The sequence below is a fragment of the Heliangelus exortis genome, chromosome 2 (genome assembly GCF_036169615.1).
Source record: "Heliangelus exortis chromosome 2, bHelExo1.hap1, whole genome shotgun sequence".
Taxonomy (NCBI): domain Eukaryota; kingdom Metazoa; phylum Chordata; class Aves; order Apodiformes; family Trochilidae; genus Heliangelus; species Heliangelus exortis.
The window spans coordinates 129826438-129850550 of NC_092423.1; the positions used below are offsets into that span (position 1 = coordinate 129826438).

Consider the following 24113-nt stretch of genomic DNA (forward strand, 5'->3'; position numbering starts at 1 on the left):
CAGCGTCCTATACTTTTTTCTTCGCCAAACTATCCATTTTTAAGCCACAAATATTTTTCCAGTCCTTTCAGATTTTATCTAAAAGTATATTTTAACAGTATTTAAATAGTTCTTAAACAATAACAATTTATCTTGATAGATGACATGCTGTGTTTTTTCATTTTATTTTAATTAGCCATTGTGGAACCAAATTCCCTTTTGTTTTATTCCTTTGAATACTGTTTAATTATAGTTATCATGCCAAATATCTTAAAGGTTATTTTACCAATACAGTTTCACTTAACATAAGCCATGTGGAATCAATAGTCCTGTTTCCTAAAGTGAATGCTTGGAAAATCTTACATTCATATGTTAAGAGTACACATCCTTTCCTCATTAGTTGGAAAGTACAGGGATTTTGGCACAGGTTCTGTGTGGAAGCATTGTGCAGCCTTTATATGGATTTTGTTTTTAGCCTTTGATGACACTGTTTAGAATAGGAAGTATCTAATAAGTAAAGCATTTTGTCTAATGTGCTGCCAGTGTGTTTAATATATGCCTGGAGGTCTGAAACATTATCTTCTCCACTACAGTAATATGCATTTAATTCTCTGAAAGCAGAAGGTCGAACTTTTAAAAGGGACTCAAAGTACATTTTCAACTAAAATAATTTAAAACACATGGGATAGGGGACTAGAGTAATGTACAGTTGGTTTTTATGGTTTAATCATGATCATGTTAATGCACACCAGTAGCTAATTAAAGAAAACTTTTATTGTTCATTTTAAATGGGTTATGTAAAGAGTAAGAGAATTGATATAATGCAGCCCAATGATAAATGTTACCGTTACATTTGCAAACAGCAAGCTGATATTGCTGTTCTTGACATCTTTAAAGTAGTCCTATTTATCCCATAGTAAAGCAAAGAATCTTTTTTGGGTTGTTATAGTGAGAGTCATTCCCTCTCATATCCTTATCCTTTTAGAGAGAAAAATAAATAATTCCCAAGTTTATTACTAGGCATATTTTCAGGCTAGCTGTGAAACTCGGTTGGAATGTTTGATGTTTACTGAGAGTCAAAATTGATGCAAGAAGTTTCAGTGGTACTTCTGCACCTTTATTTTGTACCCAGTGCTGTTATATAAAGCTGTCTTGCAAATCATTATTCACGTGTTCCAACTTTTAATAATATATATGGTAAGAGCCCACATAAGTCAAAATTTCATTGCAGAACCGGGTGGCATGGAAAACTGTAATAGGATACAGTGTCTTTCACCTTTTGGGCACTGGTTCATATTCTGTACTGCTTAGAACTGAGCAGAAGTTACCATCTGACTGCTGTTTGGTGACCTGCCTGAATTGATTTGGGGTCTTAGTAAGTTTCTTTAGTCAAATGTCTGCATAACAGGAAACTCAGCAGTTGGGACCAATTAGCGCCCTTGCAGTAGTCCTCACAAAAAAACTGAAGTCTGAATAGGGATGGAGGCAGAGCTACTTTCTCACCTTTGTGGAATCACAGAATGGTTTGGATTGGAAGGGATATTTAAAGGTCATCTAGTCCAACCCCCCGGCAGTGAGCAGGGGCATTTTCCACCTGATCAGGGTGCTTAGAGCTGTGTCCAACCTGACCTTGGATGTTTCCAGGGGTAGGGCTTCTACCGCTGCTCTGGACAACCAATGCCAGTGTTTCACCACCCTCATTGTAAAATATTTCTTCCTTATATCTAGTCTAAGCCTACCCTCTTTTACTTGAAAACCATTCCCTTGCCCTGTTGCAAGAGGCTCTGCAGCCCTTCCTTGAGGTGATTTGCATAGACCAGCACATTTAACAAATACTAAATTATACAAAGAGCCGGAAGAAAAGAGAACTGCGCCTCAAGTCAAATGTATTTAGGTGTGAGAAGAGAGGATCTGTTAAAAACCCAAAAGTACTGTGCTCTCTCCCTCCACTCAGTCATACACATGTGATGCTTTTCTCCCTGGAAGATTATAGTTTTGTGGGTGACATTGTATTTTCAATCCCTCTAGCCAAATCAAGCATATCCTTCATACCAGGTTTCTGTAGAAATTTTTACTGCAAAGAAGAGAGCAAGACAATCCTATATAGTACCTTCAGAGCTTCATTCACTACAGAACCACACTTTCTAAAAAGATTTTTTTGTAAGACTGAACTGATGACTGTGGAGCAGTTAAAAATTAATGACTTTAATCAGCATATGCCCTCTGCTCCATGTCGTACAGCATTTCTATGAAATGAAACAGCCAGGCTCTTTCACAGTTCCACCCCTTCTGTCTTCTCCTTGCCCTCAGCCCATAAGTGATACAACCAACTATACCATTTTTAAAAGTGCCATCAATGCAGCATATGGGCAAAGCACTATAGGATACGAGACAGATATAGCATACCAGACAGTAAATAACCTAACTTTGCTTGGCTATCAAGAAGATTCAGGATTTCCTGGCTCACAATACTGTAATTCAGTAAAATGGTGTCTAGTTATTTTTACAGAGATTGCATTAAAAGTGGTATCACCTTTACAAGTCAGTGATATGATTCTGCATAGAAATCAGCTGCAAGGAATTTTGTTGGTTATTTGAAAAATATGTACATGAGTGAATCTGAAAAGTTTGTAACCAGAGCTGACAAAAACCTTTTCAAAGAAAATCTCAGCTACTTAATGGTTCTCCTTAAGGATTTCCTCCCTAGCAATTTTTTCTGGCATGTTCATTCCTTTAAAGAAAAGAAGAGGGACTTGCTTCCTTTGATTCATAAAACACAAAATAAAGGAACCTATGAAAAAAATGCTTTTCTTTAACTACATCACAACCCAATATCTGAAGTATATGTAGAATCTACTAACATTGTTGCAAAAATAATAAAGTTTGAAGAAATTCAGTAATTCACTGCCTTTCATTCCTATAATTAAGTTGCTGATAAATTTGAAAATACTTGTAACTCATGATTGTATTTTGTGGTTAATTTACAGTAATAATAAGATACAGTTTGTCGTAGTTTATATCTCCCTTTTTCAAGATTCAGTTGAGCAGAGAAGATAACAAGACAGTATTGAAGTAAGTCCTGGAACAAAGAAATTGTACCATTGAGGCAATATAGAAAAAAAAAAAAACCACAACAAAATAGTGGACATCATTAGGGTGGAGACTGAGAACAAGACAGATTTTACTGGTATATAAAGCCATAGTGATCCCAATTATTTCATACTCTGTAGAATACTCAAGAAGTGTATAGTGGAGTTACGGAAGTAGAGAAAGAAAGCTAAAATCATTAAAGGTGCTTGAGCACTTACTTCGTGAAGAGAGCCTAAAAAGTCTGGGATTTCCCCGTCTGGAGAGAAGGCTGAGGGAGGTTTTGATCAAGGTTTACAAAGTAGTAGCAACAGTGATAAAGCTGAATGTGGATCTGAACATTCAAATCATGCACTGAAAAAGATGGGTGGAGGGAGATGACACTAATAGAAAATAGGTTTAAAACCAAGGAAGAAAAAAAGAAATTGAACTTACTGCCCCAGAAGGTTGTAGATGCCAGACACTTGCAGTGTGTTCAAAAAGAAATTCATGGACACTGAGTCTAGAAGTGATTACTAAAACAACTACACAGAGTACCAGTGGCATCCCAAATGCAACAGCTGTGGATGCTTGGGGAGTAGGAGAGGAAAAGATTGCAGGAAGTGGCCAGGGGCTGTGTTCTCTCTTGACAGAGTCTCCTGCTAGTACTGTCAGGGCCAGCATACTGGGCTGGATGGGTCATGAATCTGACTGAACTGGGCATTCCTGATGTTAGCTCTTGTGGAGAGCAGGAACACTTCTGAGCAGCACAGCTGGAAGTGCTACTTATGCTGTGGAAGCTATACAGGTTGAATGTATGGCTCTAAATTCCATATGAATCCAAGGAGTTGGCCATTTATTATCATTATCACTATCGTTAACAAATATCTGTTTTAGGATACACTCCTCCTCTTGTCTTTGAGCTCCTTTATAGGATTTCTCTTTGTTTCATGAGCAGTATTGAAAGAGATTTCTTCCTGCAGAATTTCCATATTTTGGATATCTCTGTCCCTTGAACTGGCACTCTGTGGTCCCTGGAGACAGCCTTGCAACTTTTTGTTTCACTCTTGCATTTCCTGTGGTAGAAGGCACATTCTTTTTCTCTTTATCAGCGGTGTATGTTTTCTTTTTGAAATATTTCTGTATGCAATGACTTCTTATGTGAAACCCTCTGAAACCTTGTGGTGAGCCTTGGTAAACTAACAACTTGTACCCCCTCACAGAGGCAATCTTTAGGTAGTGCTGATGTTTCCTTCAACTTTGGTGTTTTATACAAGGCAGCTTTCATTTCCATGACTCTTAAAAAAATATTTTTCATAAAACATAATATTTATACAATTTCCATTTAATCTTTTTATGATTTTGCATTAGATTAGATGAAATAGAATGTAATGTTAAACATGGTTAAATATTTTTTTAAGTTTATATTTAAAAAAGTCATTTAAGCCTAGAAATCATTACTCCTTTTTTTTTTTTTTTTTTTGTTTTCCTTCACGTGTTCTTTTGGCACTTAATCTGTTGTGAGTCATCATTTCATTGGAACAGACACCTGCTGTGTTTTCATGAGTTATTACTGTGTTAAAGTAAACTTGGCAGATATTTTTCTAAGAATTCTCTTTTTTGACATCATGTTTATATAGTGATTGTTTGCTGCCACTGAAATGGAAATAATTGGAATATGGGTATCATAAGTTGATACAACATTTTCCTTTGCAGGTTTCCAAACAAGAGCAGAAAAAAATGGATGTGTCTGATGGAGGAAAAGTTGAGACTTCTTCCCGTTATAGTGGGGCACAGGACAGTGGAATTGGCAGTGACAGTGTTAAAATCAGAATTGTTCAGATTGAGCAGCACAGTGGTACCAGCCAGCACCGCATTGCTCGTCCTTCCCTCCAGTCTTCCATTGTCAAGAATCTCAATTTCATTCCCTTTGACATTTTTGTAACAGCGAGTCGAATTTCCTTGATGACCTATTCATGCACTGCCTTGCCTAAATCAAAATCTGTACAAGACCAGAAAGATGGTGAGAAAATAAGCAAAAGCTCCTTGAACCTTCCAGAAGCAGCCTCAGGTGGCAGCCATGAAACCAAGAAGCCCAGTCAGCCCTGCATTTCCTCAGTCACAGCAGATGATCTGTTGAACAGTAATGTTCCCCTGCCTACTGGGAAAAAACCTGGTCTTTTGTCCCTAGAAAGCCTGCATGCTTCCACAAGATCATCTGCTCGCCAAGCCCTGGGTATAACCATCGTCCGGCAGCCCGGTCGCAGGGGAACTGGGGACATAGATCTGCAGCCATTTCTCTACCTCGTTGTATCGCAGCCCTCTGTGCTCCTGAGCTGCCACCACAGAAAGCAAAAGGTAGAGATATCAGTGTTCGATGCTGGTCTTAAAGGAGTAGCCTCAGACTACAAGTGTACGGGTAAGAGCATTTAACATTCACTTCTCATTATAACTGCCATAATAATTGCACTTTTCAAAGTTACTGGAGCGGTGGAAAACAGCTGAGAGACTTCTAGGACATCTATTTAAAATCAAATTGTAAATATAAATATATTTCGGATTATACCCCACATCTGAATCATAATAAGTGTGTAAAATATTTGAAATTCTCAGTACCAAACTTTTTAGCAACCAGTTGTTCCTGTTCCTCAATATGACTTCCTCACTACCAGATTCCAATAGGGATTGTTGCAGTTCTCTAACTTCCCAGTGTTTTCTAAGGAAGAGTTGTAAGCCAGGCTGATCCCATAAGAACCATTTTTTATGACTGTATATGACAGTCTTTTTCTGTTAGCCTTCTGATAAAATTTGAAGGTAAACATTTTAGAAGCACCTGGTGTTTGGATCATAAACTGTAAGGAAATTATAGTGATATCTCAAATGAAATCTAGTGATGTCATGTATTATAATTTTTCATTCAGCTGAGTAACAGTTTTTCCTTTTCGTAACAAGTGGCACTTTTTTTCATATGCAAAGCTTATAATAAGAAATACCAGAGTAACTGTTCAGACGAAAATACTCTGAAAATTTCTTTTTCTCTTTTATCTGTACCACTGAAGAGAGAAATCTATTACTGCAGTTCGTTTTCTGACAGCTGCAAAAGTGTACAATGTGCAAAAGTGTAATGTACAGCATTACAGAGTATTACCTAAAAAAAGTGTAAATGAGAATGCTGAGATCTGCTGAGCAAACAGCCAGAAAAGTGTGGGGTTTTAAATTTTTCACTGAATGAGAACTATAGTTAAAAAATATTGCTAGTTTTTTGTTGCCAGAGTTCATATAGCACACCACTTGTGAAAAATAGTAAATTTTTTTGTGTGATAATTGTAATACAGAGATTTGTTCTTTGCAGAAGAACATCGTTTATCATGCTTCCATTTTCATCTTTCTCTGCTGTTGCTGTCCTGTCTTGAAAGAAATACAGCTCTGTCCTGAATTTTATTTACTCCAGATTCCCATGTGTATTAGTTAGATGTTATATAAGAGGTGGTCACTGTGTATATAAAAATACTAAAAGAATTAACAGATCAATTAGTGCAAAACTTGAAAGAAAGTTGGAGTAGCTGTAAGGTAAAGATCACAACTTCATTAATGTAGTGTTTTGGAAATATGTGATACAACTTCTTCGTTTCTCATGTCTGAGGCATTCAAGTGTGTCCTTGTACAAACTGCCTCCATTTTAGCAGTAAACTTGACAGATTTCTCCCAATTGTGCTCCTACAATTAACTTTTGAAGTCTTTCACCATTTTCCTGTCTATGGGAGCAGTTCTAAAAAACACAAGCTGTAATAAGGTCTTCCTACAAAGATGATGAGAGATCATGAGAAGCATGACAAGAAGTCTAAATAATAAAGATAGTAGGAATCTACAGCCTGAGAGTTCCTTGATCACCAGCAGATTTTCAGTGAGACCCCAAGAGGTCTTCTTCAAGGACCAAAGACTAACCCTTCATTTAGCCTACTACCCTTTTCTTTGGCTTTTTGTCTCTGGGTCAGACAGAGATAAAAGAGTGTGGAGGCAGGAACCAGACAGAATGTGAAGGCAGAATTTCTGGTCTCATCTTGCTGCCTTTGTGAGCAGCAGTAAATACCTTATTTGTGGATCAGGCAGAATTCTGTGCTTGCTTTTGAAGCATTAGGGCTCTTCTCAAAGGAGTTTGAAAGGTGGGCGTCAAAGTTCTAGTGCCTAAAATCACCATCCTAAATCACAGAATCATCAGAGCTGGAAGGGACCTCTAGAGATCATCCAGTCCAACTCTCCACTAAAGCAGGATCACCTAGAGCACATTAGACAGGGACTGCACCCAGGCAGGTTTTTAATACCTCCAGAGAAGGGGACTCCACAGCCTCCCTGGGCAGCCTGCTCCAGTACCTTCTCACCTTCATAGTAAATAAGTTTTTTCTTATGTTTAAATGGAACTTCCTATGTTCCAGCTTGTGCCCATCTCCCCTTGACCTTTCACTGGGAACTACTAAGAGTCTGGCTCCATCTTCCTAGCACCCACCCTTTAGATACTTTTAGACATTATTAAGGTTTCCTGTTAAAACATATTAATAAGTTAAAAAACTAACCCAAACTTGAAGTCACTCACTAATTCACACAGCCAAATGCTTAGTATAAATTTTTATTGCCTCTTGTTTAGCAAGACCTGCTGTGCTTGTAATAGCATTGTTCAGGATTAACTTGTCATACAACTGCAGTAACATGTTAGTTTTGGAAATCTGTATTTTTCATTTGTAAGAAAGTAGCCAATGGCTGTGTTTTATATATATACACACTATATATATTGCATATCATATAATACAGCATCAAGAGCTTTGCATGGCATTTTCTGAGTTGCTGCAGTTGATTTAATCAATCATGCCAATTTTTCTTAATGTTCTGACTATTTGCTGACAGTTTTATCTGAAAGAGATGCATCATCCAAATGGAGAACAATAAAAAGTTTATTTGAAAGAAATGTTAGCTTCTCTCTGTACAACAGGCATGCATTAAATTCCTGTATTCCTTTGTATACCAAGGACTGGAGAGTGGGAAGAGGGCATAAATGATACTTAATTTACTGTGAATGTTGCTAAAGAATACTTCCAGGTAGACTCCCTAGAAACTACTCTTCTTGTGTCTGTATGTATGCATGCAACTATCACTCCATTATCACTATTAGGATAGGGAAGAGAACACAATCTAGACATAAAATAAATATTTTAATTAGGTTATAAGAACTGATGGAGTATATTCCCCCCTTTAAAATAAAAAAACTAAAAAACTAATCACTGGGACTTGGAAAGCAGGCCTGATGAAAACATTATGTGCCTTGCATCTCATGATGGAGACAGACAACAGCACAGCAGCAGCTCAGAAGATGTTACATACCATTTGGTAACATACCAAATTTCATTACAAAGTAAAAAATTGAGGCTTCTTTGGGCAAAAGGAAAAATCCATGATGTTTGTTGTAAAGTTTTATTGGTCCTCCTAAGGGGGTCGTTTCTCATTACTTCTACTAATACATTTAAGCTTACACAGTTAAGCTGTGTATGAAATATGTAGATTAGATCCAAAACATAATAATAAAAACTCTGCCATTTCAACCCATGGTTCTGTGTATATGCATACACCATATATGCTGCCTAAGAATACCTCAGGAATTTTTTTAAGCATTTGGAAAAAAAATTCTGAATCGGTTTTGTTGTGTGATTCATAAGACATGACTTGTGTGAGTTCACCAGCAGTAAATTCAGGTATTGTGAAATACTGTGCTATTTCTTGCAGCTTTTTTAGTACAAAAAAGTCTACAGTTCTGAAGCAAATCTCAGATCTTGCAAGAGAGAAGCAAATACAAAATTCTATTGCGAAATTAGGAATGTCTTACTGTTTGACAGATATTAGTTCCAAAAAAAAAAATTCCAAAATTAAAACTGGTACTAGTTTGGACCTAGTTATGTTTTCCATCCCTCATCTGCCATTAGTATATTTGTAAGAAATACATTGTTCAGCTGTAAGTGAAAAAAGAATGCTTCAGAATTCAGAACTGCTTCTAGCAGGTGGTTTGATGAGAATTTGTTTTATGAAGCTTTGAGTAAAACAGGGAAAATAACCTGTAAAACAGCACCAGCATGAATTATGCAGAGAATAATAGTTAATCCTGGGCTGACAAAATTAAACTTACTGCCTTATGATCATTCACTGCTTTGGACATGTGTAGAAATGAAGTTTTTTAATACTGTTACTAAGTTTCATATACTTTATTTTGGACAAGAGTTCTGTTCTTATTTTTGAAAGATTTCAAGCTAATAGAGCTTAAAACTCAGGATCTTACGCATTAAGTTTTCACTCTTTTCTGTGAGATAAAGTATTGCACAGTGGCCAGCAGACATGCACATGACAAAAACCATGTTCTTCATGACAAAAGACATGTTCTTTATACACAGAACTTCTTTCCTTTGTCACTAGCATTGCTTGGTTAGTTTTTTTTGCTAACTTTCTGAAACATGAAATAAATAAGAACTTGGGAATAAAATAGGAAATATGCTATTTAAAAGCTAAGTATTGTTAGTGTGTTAATTAGCAGTTAGTAGCAGCACATTTCCACGAGGCCACTGTCTGTATATGGGAGCATTTGCCAGCCTTGGAGGTAAAGACTGATGGTTGTGCTTTCAATTTCCTCAGATGTTCTCTCCAACCAAATCCACTGGCAAGTCAGTTTGTAAGCACAGGAGACTTATTAGGTTATTAAAATATTAGCTTAGTTTTTTTATGGATGTGCTAAACGGCTTCATTTGTGTTTTAAATTATTTTAGTAATTGCACAGCTTGTGTGCAATTATGCTACTGCCAGGTATAGGAACTTCAAATCAAAGTAAATAAATTAATGGAATAAATATTAACTAGCTAATAAGCACCATTAAAAAGACTGGCTATTCCCTGAGTTTACTTGTAATACTCTGTATTAAAAGCTTGAAAGATACTATAAACCAAACTTTTTTATTCATTGCTCATCCTACATTTAACAGGAAGGCATCTGCTAATCATTAGTTTTTGCCAACAGAGCATTGGCCATTTCCTCTTAAATAAAAGTGGGTGAAATTGTTTTTAATGTAATCTCATAAGCCACTTTTCTAAATATTTTTTTTAAATCTTTATTTCCTTTGTTTCAGGTAATGTAATCCAGATACAAAATTGCCTCATTTCCTGAGCATTGTGCTCTGGGCATTCTTGAAAAATCTTTTTTCTATTTGTTTGTTTGTTTACTTTCAAAGAGGAGGTTGTGGTACTTGGTCGTTTTAAGGGAGAGAAACTTCTCAATAAGTATCTGTTATGCATGGAATTTCTTCAACTTCCGCCAATGAAGCATTTGCAGAAAACACTCATTGTGAGGCCATCCAGCATTATTCCTGGATTTTTTTTTTTTTTTTAACACCCACGCCTTTGATGGCAGGGGGTCCATGAAGAGCATATGCAGTAGCTAAGACCACATGTAACCTCTGATCTAATGGAAAGGCCAGGCTGTGTAGAGAGCAGAGCAGGCTGGCTTTGGCAGGAAGTCTGATTCACTGCCTCCCTGTCAGCCTGTGCTTCCTCAGAGGCATAGAGGGGATTTAAGGCTCTTTCCTAGTACTGCATTGAGGGAGTTCTGCTGGAGCATCACCTGTTCCCCTCCAAGTGTAATTATTGTCCAGTACATCTGCACTCATGGATGTGGTGGGGGGATGCAGCCTCCACCCGTAAAGACAAGCTGGCCTGGGAATGCACATTCCTCAGGTTACTGTAAGTGCTCATTTTTGAACTTCCTGACACAGCACTTGTGAGTACGCTCATAGATACGTTTTCCCACTTGTGTTTTTTAAATTCCAATGGAAACCATTTTTAAAACAAGACCAAACGTTCCACTTCAGAGTTTGAAATGCAGGGATGAGTTCAGCATCGTACTGGCTTTTAAGATTGAATGCAGACCAAAATATGATTCATCCATTGAAATGAAAGCATCTGGGTCAAGTTCCAGCTGAATGGGCCAAGTTGCCATCCCCCACACACACTCAGTAGCCCTGTCCCTGCCTGGCAGTTTCTGGGGTGCTGTGGATCACTGAACCCCCCCATCAGAGCCCCCCTCTGGCTATGCCTGCTGAGCTGCCCTGGCTCTCAGCTGCAAACTGGAACAAACCCACAGTTTGAAGAATAAAAACCTTCAGGATGGAAATTTCTTCTGCTGCTTCTGTGAAATCAAACGCTTCATGAACTGTGAAGGTTTGAGTTGAGATCTGGACCTTAGCAAGATTAGAAGTGGCTTTGGATGTTTGAGTGGATTCAAAACTAGCCAGAGATTTTTTTTATTTATTTATTTTTAAAAGGAGGGGTGAGAGAAATTATGGATTTACATGAGGCCTTCAACAAGAAGGCCTCTAAGCTTCTCAGTCTTACAGATTTTAAATTACAGTCTTGATTGTCAATCTGTGATAATTGTCTCACCATTTTTCTTTCGCTGCCCACAGTCAAATTTGTACACATGGTGTAGAGGATAGAATTTCTGGCTGTCTTCACTGCTCTTCCCTTCTCAAGCCTTTCTTTTCTCTCTCTTGGCTTGCTGCAAAGTAATTCTAGCCTCTCCTTTTACTTATATATGCGTCCCTTGGGTTTTCTCCAGCATTTTCTTTATACAAATAACTGCAAATTTAAGTGTTGATTTTTGAGAGAATCATAGAAAATGGAAATGGAAATGACCTATTATAATACATTATTCAGACCAGTTCCCTGCTGATGCATAATTGTTCCCTATTGTATATTTTATAGTGCTCTGTCAAGTGTATTTTTAAACATTCTGAATGTTTCCATCATTTCCTTGAGGGAGAAGAGTCCTTTTTCTAACAGCTCTCACCAGCAGGAATTCCTCACTTTTCAGCTTAAATTTTCTCTTTTTCATTCAGTTGCTTCTCTGGCTGTTACTAAACCTTTGACATAGTGATAGATCAATTGATCTGATATTGTTTTATTTCTTTCTTGATCCTTATTCCTGTGAAAATGGATATGCTGTTTTCTACCTTAGAATGTATTTTAGTCAAGACACACTTATTTCAGTCTTTTGACCTTTGATGTAAATGAAATTGTCCTGCCCAGATACAAGTCATAGTTCCAATTTGGAACTCCTGTCAAGTTTCTGAGATACACACCAGCGTAGTCAGTTTTGAAAGCTCTAGGTTTTAACTTTGTTCTTTTTACATTAAAAAAAGATATTTATTGATCCATATCTAGCAAATTTGGATGTACAGTCAAGTCTATAACCCAGGTTCCAAATTTACCATATGCCATGGGTTTAGGAACACTCAAACCAGTTCTTTGTATGGCTCTTTGGGATCATTAACTCTGATGCAAAATCGTGTCAGTGCAACTGTCCTGCTTCCAGAATTAGCTTGGTTTCAGAATAACACAGTTCCACATGATTAAAAAGCAAGCAAACAAACAAACAAAAAAACACTTGAAATCATTACAGCCAGTGCTGGGTTAAAAGGGTTAAAAGTAATATACTTTGTTGGACACAGGCTAATTTTGTGCATTGAGGTTTGTGTTGTTTTCCTGATCTGTAAATGGAGTCCTTCCCATTATGCAGGTATCTCAGCCCTGCAGTGCCTCAGGTACTGAAGAGGTGACAGTGCTGCACTCCTCAGAAATGTGACAGATCAGAATATCCTCCTGAGAGCCCCTTGGTTTCTTTACTTTTTTGATTCTGTGCTGAAGTGCTGCAATTCCCAGTGCCCTGAGGGCAGTGTTTGTATAGCTAATGTATTATGTCACACAAGGGTTTTATGCTATGTTAAGTTCTTTTTGTCAGAGATATTTTCATCTTTAAATAGCTACAACTTTGAAACAATTATTAAATTTGAAATAATTTATTTTATAAACTAAACACATCTTTGGATAGCAGGAATGTATTCTTCAGAAGAAATGTTTGACTAAACTTACTGGAAAAGCCATTGGATTATCTAGGTTACTATGTACAGCATGCGGTGCTATCTTACAGAAATGAGACAAAGTAGTGGCATGTTGCAAGTGTTTGCTCTATATTAGTACACATAAATGTTTGTATTGATACTGCTGAAGGAATGGTAACTTTAAGATCAATATAATTGTATCAGTGATGCTCCTACTACAAGGCTTTGCACTCTATATTCTGAAAAACAATAGTATTTTACTTATTCAGTGGTACAAAACAAAACATTTGAGTATAGATCCAAGTAAGAGACAACATCCTTCTTCAAAACAACTACAAAACTGTATTTTGGAATAGATGTGTACTTTGGTGGTAAAGATTTTTTATTATTATTTTCAGTACATTAGGCAAACTCCAGACACAGGCAGCGATATATTCCCTAAAGTAGTTACTGTGGAAAAGAGAGTTTCTATAGAAAAAGCAGTTACTATAGAGAAAAGCCACACCATTTTGTTTAATATAATTAAGAGAAAGGGCTAAGGACAGTGAAAATTTAGAAATTCATGTGGAAAATACACAAATCTGCTGCATGCAGTGAGATCTCCTAAATAACTGCTGAGAGCTGGCTTTATAAATGTATAGCAGGAATAAAGGGAAGGAAAGGCTGTAATGTATATGCCATGCAGTACAAATACTGCTGTAAAGTCATTGCCTGAAAATTGATCAAATAAAACCAGAAGAATGTGCTAACTTTTGATCTTTTCCATATAGATCTAAAGTCATGATCAATTGGTTTCAGTAGGTTCTTTGAAATCACATAAGGGTTCATATGTGCCAAGTTTTATATGAATCACATGATAAGGTCAAGAAATACAAATTCCAAAGCTGACTTTATATACCCAGTCCACATATGACTGGGATACCAAGAATACCATATGTTGACTATAATAGTGGGTACTTAAATACTGTTCTTGAAAGGAGTCTTTTCAGTAAAACTCAAAGCAACTATGACAGTTTTTAATTGACTAAAAATAGAAAGAATAACATCAAGAAAATAATCTTAAACCATTAAGGATGAGAAAGACTTCCAGTAATCCACTCAGCAGTCTTGATGATAAAGACTAATTGATTATTTAGAATGTAAGACCTGTAGTGCCAAAATTTAGGACTTTTAAAATGAAGGTCATGTGATGCTAAAGAATAAAAAACGCTTTTACAGTACTGTTTTTGCCATTTATAATATGCCGAAAGTGAAGAAAAGAATAGGAGGAAATAAATTTTAATGTACTACTGTAATATTATAAACTGTTCAAAGGAATGCAATTCAAGGTGGTATGCAGGAATAGTTACTGATTAGGTGTTGAGCAAAGTTCCAAAGACAGTGATATAGCCACATTGTTATTGTGCTCTGTCCCTGATAGCTGGTAACATTCAAATACATAGTTTGAATTCTGTGACATGGAGACCATGTTGGTGGTCTAGTGGTGACCAGAGTGCTTGCTGGTGAAGACTGAGGCAAAGTAGTCATTGAGTATCTTCTCTACATATTGGCTGACCAGCTCTCCCATTTCCTTCTGGAGTGGGTCCACATTTTCCCTATTCTTCCTTTTATCATTGACATTCCTATAGAGAGGTTTCCTGTTGCCCTTAACCACCCCCCCCTTTTCAGATCCCATTCTCTCTGTGCCTTTGCTTTCCTAACCTGATCTCTTTCCTCTGTTTTGTAAAATTTATTGGTTTTGAGCACAGATTCTCTTGAGCACCATAACTGTAATCATAATTAAAGCTAATATTGTGTGCTAATTGAGGTCATCTTGTGGTAAATGATGTATTTTACTAATATTTTACTTGTTATTTTTGCAGTTTTTTTATATTTTGTCCATTACAGCTTTGCTCTTTTTCGTGTGTTTACATGCATCTGTTCTGTAGGCACAAGTGCTATCTATGTATAACAGTAGCACTAAGAACATTTACTGTGTTATGTTTTAAAATTTTAAATTTTATTTTGTATGTAGCATTTTGCTATGTATATAATAATATTAATAACTATGATCACTATCATCTGTAGATCCTGGGAAAACTCTACCAGAAGCTCTCGATTATTGCAAGATTTGGTTGCAGACAGTAGCAGGAGAGGTAGATGCTAAAAGTGGTATTCCACCTCCTCTTATCACTGTGCAAATTAAAGACTTCCTTAATGGACCAGGTAAGCATTGCACTTTAATCTCTGTTTTTCTAATATAATCTCTTTGTAGATATGCACACATAGACACACATATGCTGGATTATCAGAAAAATGTATTCCATGCTAATGAATGTGAAATTTTCTTCCATCTGTGGAATCTGGATACCTGGACATTGCACATTCCTCTAACCTAAAGTGTAGATACTGTAAAATTAAAAAAAAACTAATGTGTTTCTTTAGTTAACATTGAATGTTAGTGATGTAGTATGAAGGCTTATTAGTATTTACTTGAAATGTGACTTAAATTTTCTCTTCTGGAGTACCAGAAACTCCTGCAAATTGAAATATGTCATCCATTCTCTGTGTTGTGAATTATGTATTTATAAGTATATTACTATATAGAATATGGTTGAGGTTACATTAGAAGTTATAAAATACCTTTGCATTTCCCTGTGCCATCACAATTAATTTCTCTTATGCATATTTGTTGTAGTTTATTGAAATGTGTAAATTCTTCTTGTCTAATATCCTTATCCCTAATAGCCCTACTTCACTCAGTGCACAGAATGAGCTGTTATCAGTCATTTGGTGACCAACATTTCAGTACTGGGTTTTCCTGTTCATTCTGTTACCTGTTCATATAGGTACACCATGTAAGGGGGCCTCTACAGCAGAATTACTTGTTCCTTACTGCTTTGGGACCTGAGCACTACAGAAATACTAATTTACCTGCACAACCTTCTCACGGGTAGTGGAATATTACGGCCTTGCCATTTCACAAAAGGCAACTGGCACAGCAAAATTAAAAGTTTCTTCATAATACTAATTTATTTACTAATTTACTAAGTTACTAATTTAAACAGAGAATTAGTTTTCAAGGGTACTTCAAAATACAGAAATTTAGATGTTGAAAACACAGTTTATGTTGTCTTTGGGTGATGCAGTAATTGCATCTGTGTATCAGACCCCAGGATATCAAATTGAACAACCAGAGAATGAGAGTTGCTTATTCACCCACTGACTGTAAGTATTGTGATTAACTTGAAAATCCATAATTTATGTGCAGGTAGGCATGAGTCTTAAAGAAAGAATAAAGTACCTTAACAACCTAATCATTGCCCCTTTTTCAGTTTCCTGTCCCACCTTAAAAACACTATTATAAGAGAAAATTTTAAAATCATCTGACAGTGCAGAGCTTTCATTATATTGTTCTATTTTTTCCTTCATTAATAAGATTTTGAACCTTCAGACCTACAGTAAGTTTAACTGCTATTTGAACTACAGGACTGATAATAAGGGAACATTTTCATTCTAATCATAACCAGCACAAGAGATACCTACTATCAGTGGCTTTTATAGGTAGCTGGTGAAAGCAGAGAAATACCAAGAATCGGGATTTTTTAGTTACATGGGAAAGCCAAAAGGAAAATGTATTCTCTCTCAAGGCTGCAATTTTTTGGTCGCTGCTGTGTGATTGGTTTACTTTTTCCCTTTCTTTTTTTTTGGTGGTTTTTTTTTTTCTTCTTTTTTATCCTCTCTCCCCACATCTGGCAGCTTCCCATTATTCCCAGACCCTTCATTTCTGCATTCCCCTTTTCTCAAAGTTCTCACTGTAGTTTTCTGGCACAGCCTTTATATTTAATTTATTACACACCTGAAGGTGTTTCCCTGATGCTCTCCTGTCAGTAAGACAGCTCTCCTGTCAGGCAAGACTAGCAAACATGGAAGCTGGTGTATATATGCATGGATATGGTATATACTCACAAGCAGTCTGAGTGTCTGCCTCATTCTCAGCAATTCAGTCAGGTCCCAAGTCAGGGTTGTATCTCTCCCCTCCATGGTGTTTGGCTAAATAGGGAACTGAAAAAAAATAAATAAATGCACTTTAGTGAATGTATTTTCACGAAGCATATAGAACATCGGAGATTTCCTCCTAGCCAACAGCATCCTTTTCCTGCTAATTGCAACTATCATCATACATGACTCCACAGTAATTCTAAATTTTAATGAATATTTTTGCTGGTGTAATGTAGCAAAACAGCTCTGCATTCCTTTGCAGCTTTCTCTGACCTCAGCTGTTGCCATTATGAGATCCTCTTCAAATAAACTAACCTTTACCAAGAAGCCTTCCTTGGGGGCTGGAGGTTTCATTGCATGAGTAATGGAAGGCGCTTTCCGCCTGTGATTGCATCAGAACAGCACATGCAAAGAGTTATGGAAGCTTGACAGCTCCTCAGCAGGCTACTGGAAAATAAGTTACTAACTCTCCTAAGGGGAAAGTTCTCCAACCACAACTTCTTCCAGGGTGAGGTAGCTTGGCCGTCAGCAGCCCTGGAGAAAGTGTCTACATCACCAGATCCTAAGCTGGTAGTTGTTTATTGAGGACAAGAACCTCATCAAAACTCCTGAGAGCTCTCGTAAGGTCACCAGACAAACTGTGTTTGTGATGGGAGGCATCACAGCTAATAAATTGAATAAATAAATACATTGCTGGAGCACACTTCTGTTGGAGGCCTCGAGGGCCTAATCTTTTTTGGTGAACATTTGGCAAATAATGCTGCTGCTCACTGGCACATTTTCTAAGGACATGCTGTGTTTGCACATTCACTTAGATATATGCTTTTTATAAGTGGAGTAAGTAAATTATTAAAATACATTAATTTAGCACCTATAGTAGGTGCTATCTGTTTGGTATAGCTGGTCTGCTGTTCTGAAACATCAGCACATTTTTGAAAGTTGTGCCTCTGTAGACAAAAATCTGACGTAACAGTTGAGGTGACTTTACAGATTTTAAGTGTTCAAAGGTCAGTGTTTAATTAGTTGTAATGTAATTTCCCTTACAAAATACATCATTTGTGTGCTGAGGTAAAATTTCAAATACAACAATCAAACATGCTTATGTTTTGTGATGGAAATTTCTGTGCCAGCAGTTAAAAGAAAAAGTCTGCAAGTGGTTCCCAGTGTTTGCTGTGTTAGATAAAACCAGTACTCCTTGTAAATAGTTTGTCAGCTGAAACAGATAAGTAGATAGTGTTCCACAGCAAAATTGTATGGCTTCACCACACAGGAAACCAGGTTGTCAGTCCAGATTAGCTTGGAGATCAAAAAACTACAGCAAGTAGCTAAACTTGGAAACCACTAATTAAATGAGAATAACAGGATACATTAATGCACTTCTTGCCACATGAGTTGATTATTTTGTACATTTTTGGCAACTAAAGAAAAAAATGATATTTCTTCCAGATTTAAGGTAATAGGATCCTAGAAGAAATAAGCATTCATCATCAGGCCTGTGGGAACAGGCCTCAACTTTAACCCTGCAGTGTATTAAAGGACTATTCTTTCTTTTTCTGCAGTAACTAATTATTTTTAAAAAATTAAATTCCACGTACCTCATGACCCTCTCTTTTATATTCAGTCTGCTACTGGATAATACATTTAATTCTTGTCTAATACATATGAGTGAACTGCTCAGCATTAGATATTATTCCTTAGGTGAGAAACAAATGCGGCCATGTTGTTTTAGCAGATTTTAAAAATTTATTATGTTTATCTCCTAGTATCTCCTTGGGAAATTTTGTTTTCAAATCAGCTATGCTTTCTTAGCTACAAAATCTTTCTAATGTCTTCTTTCTGCAAATTATACCAAACAAGTTTCTGAAGTGCATCTTGATACAAATTGCCTTAAAATACTTATACATGTAAAATACAAATGGTTTATGCCAAAGTCCATTTCCCTCAGTTTTTCTTGGGAGGACGTTAGGAAAGGTGAATTTGCTGAGGTCCTTCCTACTACAGCTTCTGAAATAATTTCTACAGAACTACAAACTATCCAGACAAATTAAGAAATACCATGTCCTACTGAAAGGTAAAGATAAACTGGGGGCTTGACCTCTCCTGCCAGTCCCTCCCTGGGATGGTGTGGGCACCAGGAGGGGCACAGCACTGGGTCAGGCTTTATGTGTAAAAAGCAACAAACTGTGCCATGGGGTGCTCTCTGCTTTTTCTCCCCCCTTGCAAAGGCAACGATTGTACCCATTAGCAAGGTCAGTGGTTTGGAGAAACCTGGAAAATAGCAGCTACCAGAAACCCACTGGAATAATATCTCCAGCAGGTGATAGATTAGTTGGAACAAATTGGAACCATTGCACTTCAGCAATCCTGGTTTCTTTCAAGCTGTTTTAAAAATGTCGTCATTTTAATACACAATATCAGCCCTGCGGAACAGTCCACAGCAGGTTAATTTGAATCATATGATGTATCACTGCCCTCAGCTGACATGAGCTCCGTTCCATGTGTGAAGCCATAATAAATCCATTCCCAACCGAGGCAAATTCCCTGTGAGAAGGTGAACTAATCCAGGCCTCACACTGGCATGTTAGCCCTCCGTAATTGAAAGCAGGGCCACCTGTTCCCAGCACAGTTAGCCCATAGAGAGAAAATTAGCATTAGATCAGATACTTAATATATTGAAAAATCATTCATACTACTTGCAAGTTCAGCTGTGGGCTGCTTAGCATGACATCATATATAAACCTAGGAATGTGCCCACTTGATCCCAGTTTAACAGTTTTGTTAACCATGGTGTTTGTTAACTTTGAAATGAGAATTTTTTGATTTAATGAGAGCTGACACGTGAGAAGGGGAACTAGCCAGGGTGCAGACTTTTCTAATTAACTCTGGGTCATTTGCAAAACTTTTGAGCTTTCTAGTAGGTTTTTTTTTTCCCTTTACTCTTTTACAAACAAGTTTTTAAAGCAGTGACACTGTAGCCATGAAATTATATTTATTTGATTAAGAGGGCAAAGAGGAATATTCCAAACAGGTGTACCAGCCTGTAGGTATTGCTTTGGTTTTGACACATCTATTGTCCATAATATCAATGTAATAATGCATAAAATTATCAAAGTGCCTTTCTAAAAGCAGTGTCTAGAACATTTATTTTAAATTTAGTTTCTTGAATGCATAAGTAGTAAAAGTGAAAACTGCACACTGAAGCCACATGGAAAAGTTGGAAAAGATTTTCTTGGTGTCTTTTGCAGTGTGTTGACATTCTTTTAAAACTTAGTTCAAACATTTGCTGAATTTTTTGAAATGCTCTCTGTATGTCTTAATACAGATGTATTTTTCAGCAGCTAAGCAGACAAATAGAGAATTAGTATTCATGGGTTCTTTTCCAAAAACATGCTCCATGACCTGGAACAATTTATTTTCTCACCATATTGTGCTCCAGCTTCCCTGACTGTTGAGAGAGTTAATGTTTCCCTTAGCTAGAGTTTCTTTTTCATGCTAGAGCTCTCCCAGTGCCCTCATTACAATTTTTGGGCTCACTACCCAGCCTTTGACACACTTTTGTACTGGATTTGGTAGTTGCACTGTTGCTTAATTTTAGTCAGCATCCTACGAATAGCTGTGATCTTCTGTCCTTTATTAATGGTGTCTTTCGTCTTCTCAGCCTACAATTTATTTTGGTTCATTTGTGACAATTAAAAAAAAAAATTAATAGAATTACATCACTCTGAGCCTCATCTGAGATCTCAGACCCAGACACTGGCTTGCTAGAGCTGTTAATGGGTCAGTGTTGCCTTTGTGTGATGTCAATAACAAAGTAGGTTGTGGAAGTGGAGTTGTTACCCGTGTGGAATACCCTGCTTGGCTGAGTTGATCAAGTTCCCTGATGGCTGGAATTTGCCATACTGGCCTTAAAGAGCTGCTTCTGTGGGGCTGCAACACACAGATGGGAGTAGGTAGAAATACTGAACAGTGACTACCAGCCTCTTACAGATTAATTGGCATCTGTCTCACAGAAGCAGAATACAAGATGGACTGCAGATGGCCTCTGAAGCCTTGTCTCAAGTTTCTTCCTCTTCTCCCTTGATCCAAATTGGGAATGATGAATTAGAGGATAAAAACAGTTCATTTGGATTCTTTTTGCTTTTCAATTTCTTTTAATTTGTCTCTCTTTTGATGCCTGACCAAGGACAATTGAGAACAGTACAGTTAGTCTTTTCTTCACGTGTCTCTCTCTTTCCTATTTTTATAAATTTAATTTTTGCAATTCAGCTATTTCCCTGTTGCTGAAGGGCCACCCTGACTCCAAATCAGAATCTCAGTGCTCAAGATTACCTTTACCTTCCTCAGATTTCCTCTGTTTAAACTGCTTACAACAGTATGGGTGGCTCCCAGAGAAAGAATATTACTGATGGAAACATGTTTCATGCTTTTTGTCTGGCTCTCCCCTGGTTAGCAATCCAATCCTCCTAAGAGTTTAGGGCAAATAATACTTTCTTCTATAGTAGTACTATTTATTAAAAAGTTTCATATTTTATAGTGTTTTTGGGGTAGAGAAAAGCAAGATCTGTGTCCATCCAGAGGGAGAAAGACCTGGCCTTTTTATATTAGAAATAAAAAATGAGAAATAAAAAATCCACTGGTGCATGAGAAGTGAACAAATTCTTGGAAGATGCCGTATTTTTCTCTATCACAGTTTAACATTTCTCAGTGTGTGAAAAGATCCCAGTCTTATAAATAAAGCTTATAAATAATTTTCATGGAGTTACTTTCTGGTTTTTCAGATTAAGAGTGTACTATGGTAGTTTTATTAGTCATAGAAGTAGTAACCTGGTGTACATTAAGTTATGGCATATATTAGAATAACCCACAGACCCACAGTAAGAGCTTGGATTGACCTAAAGTAACTTGTTAGGACCCCTGTTATTTGTGCTGCTTTTTCATTCTTAGACCACCAAATAAAAAGTCCTTTTGAGTATTATTGTTATCCGAGGTTCACTGAATAAAATTATATCTTCACAGTACAAATCTGAATGTTATGGAGAACAAGGGTAAAATACTCATAACCCTGAATTTTTTTTATCTAAAGCTCTAAGTAATAAAATGACAAAGAAAGAAATTGTTTCAGACAGACATTTCAGAGTGCTGCTTATAGGTTTTCTTTTATGGATGTTATGATTTTGTTCAAACAGGCCATATTGAATCCATTGGGTTTTTTGTAATAGATTTCAAAATACATAATAAATGTAAGTAATATGATGACTAATGGGTCAAGTGAAGTTGGAACTTTTAAAATGAGAAAATAGCTGGAAACAGTTTTCAGGAAACTATTTCAGTTGATTTTTGGTCCCCCACAAGGTGTACATTAACATAAACTCCGTAGAATTGCCTCTGGGACCTAATTCCCTCTCTGATTTCATTATTGCAATGTGATTCTTTTCCTTTCGCTGTTAAGTCATCTCCTGGTGTAGTGGGAGCATATAATAAGTGTAATTTATTTATATTTATCTAATCTCCTTTTAACTCAATAGTTATTTCATCATTCTGTTTCCTAGTGGCTGTTCAGAAAGTTGTGAAGTGTTACTAGAAACTAATAATTGACAGACATGGATTTGCTGGGTAATCTAAAGAAATGTAGTGAAGAAGCTGAGAGGCACAAATACCAATTCAAATTCTATACTCAATTGCTGCATAGCTTTGATATCATTTGAAACTGTCTGATTAAAAGATAACCAGAAATAACTCACTTGAATTCAGTCTGTTTACAACCACAGTAATCTCTTTACTCTTTATTTGCTGGAAATAGATAACACCTGGCAAAGTAATTGGTTGCTATTATTATGTCTTAAATCTAAAGAAAACATTGAGGTATAACTGTGATAGGGAGTCACCAGTAGACAGGAGTCTGATGGAACTGACAATTTAAAGGTGGCTTTGAGCTACTTTTTGCCATGTCCTGATTCTGGTGTAATTTTTGACAATTGAAAGACTTGTTTGAATTATGAGAATCTATTTTCCTACCGGTACAGAATCTGCAGGGTGTTGTATGATGTGCTTCCCAAGGTGTTTAAGATCCTGTAATAAGACTTACCCTTGGATTTCACATTCTGAAAATTTTATTCCAGCTGCATCTACGTGACCCTTTGCTTTGTAACTTCTATTTTTAGCCCGTTTTGCATGACTGGAGAAGCTGCTGAACATCTCTGTTCATGAACTGCTACAAATAGCTCTTCATATTCCATAAGTTTTTCCTCTTCCTGTCCATCACTTATATATGTTTTTCTTGGAATCTTAGTTTCTTTTGCAGCTCTAAGTTTAAAGTGTAAAGCATATTGACCAACACAAATACTAAAAACATACTGATTGCTCAATTAGATTTTTTAAATGTTTTGAATGTTTTACTTAAAATGCCGAAGAATCTCCTTACATAATCTTTCCCAAGTTGTAAAAATAACCTATTTCATTATGAGATAGTTAAAATATTTGCAGTGAGGGTTCCAGGGTGACATTTTCTGCAATTATTCTTCTGGCTGCTACCACCTTCAGTCAGGGCTGATTCACTGGATAATAATAACTTAATACAAATCTTTGTCAAGTTACCAGTCATGACAACAATTTTCTGTGTGACATGTGCAGTTTCCAGATAGAAAACAGGGAAGTCCCAATGTCCATTTTTTTTATTACTTTCTTGGATGAGTGCAGTCTTTGTGAAAACAGGTGACTAGTACTAGTCATAAAACACTGCCTTTTCTTTGACAAAACAGGCAGATGTGAAAGCTGTCACACCAAGCAATAAGGGTCCTTTCTTCATTTACTAATTTACAAACTTAATTATGTAGAAAATCCAACAACATCAATTCTATTTTATTCCTTTATTACTGCATCACTAATGAAGAAAATTAAGTCAGTAAGGGACTTGTTTTGAAAGTGCCTAAATGGTTCAGAAACCCAAATCCTTGTATAAATTTGATTTCAGACTTGGGTAATTTTTAAACTGCCACTCATTTGTTTTGGTTTTTGCTCATTTGATGTTTGTTGGTTGCTAGGGTTGGTTGTTTTTTTGGGTTTTTTTTTTTTTGTTGGTTGGTTGGTTTCATTAGAATAACACATAGTACCAGAATGTCACATGAGTCTCTACTTTCTTCCTGAATCTACTTCTTCCATCCAAAGG

At 36.7% G+C, this 24113-nt stretch overlaps 1 protein-coding gene across 4 annotated transcripts in view; it reads left to right on the forward strand.

Annotated features, from left to right (window-relative positions):
* The window catches only part of VPS13B (vacuolar protein sorting 13 homolog B), a 425857-nt gene that overhangs the window by 304347 nt on the left and 97397 nt on the right, over positions 1–24113 (forward strand). For all 4 annotated transcript variants that reach the window (XM_071738035.1, XM_071738039.1, XM_071738037.1 and 1 more), the window contains exons 34-35: positions 4762–5464; positions 15035–15172. In XM_071738035.1, coding sequence (XP_071594136.1) covers positions 4762–5464; positions 15035–15172 — 841 coding nt within the window. The remainder of the gene's footprint in view (positions 1–4761; positions 5465–15034; positions 15173–24113) is intronic.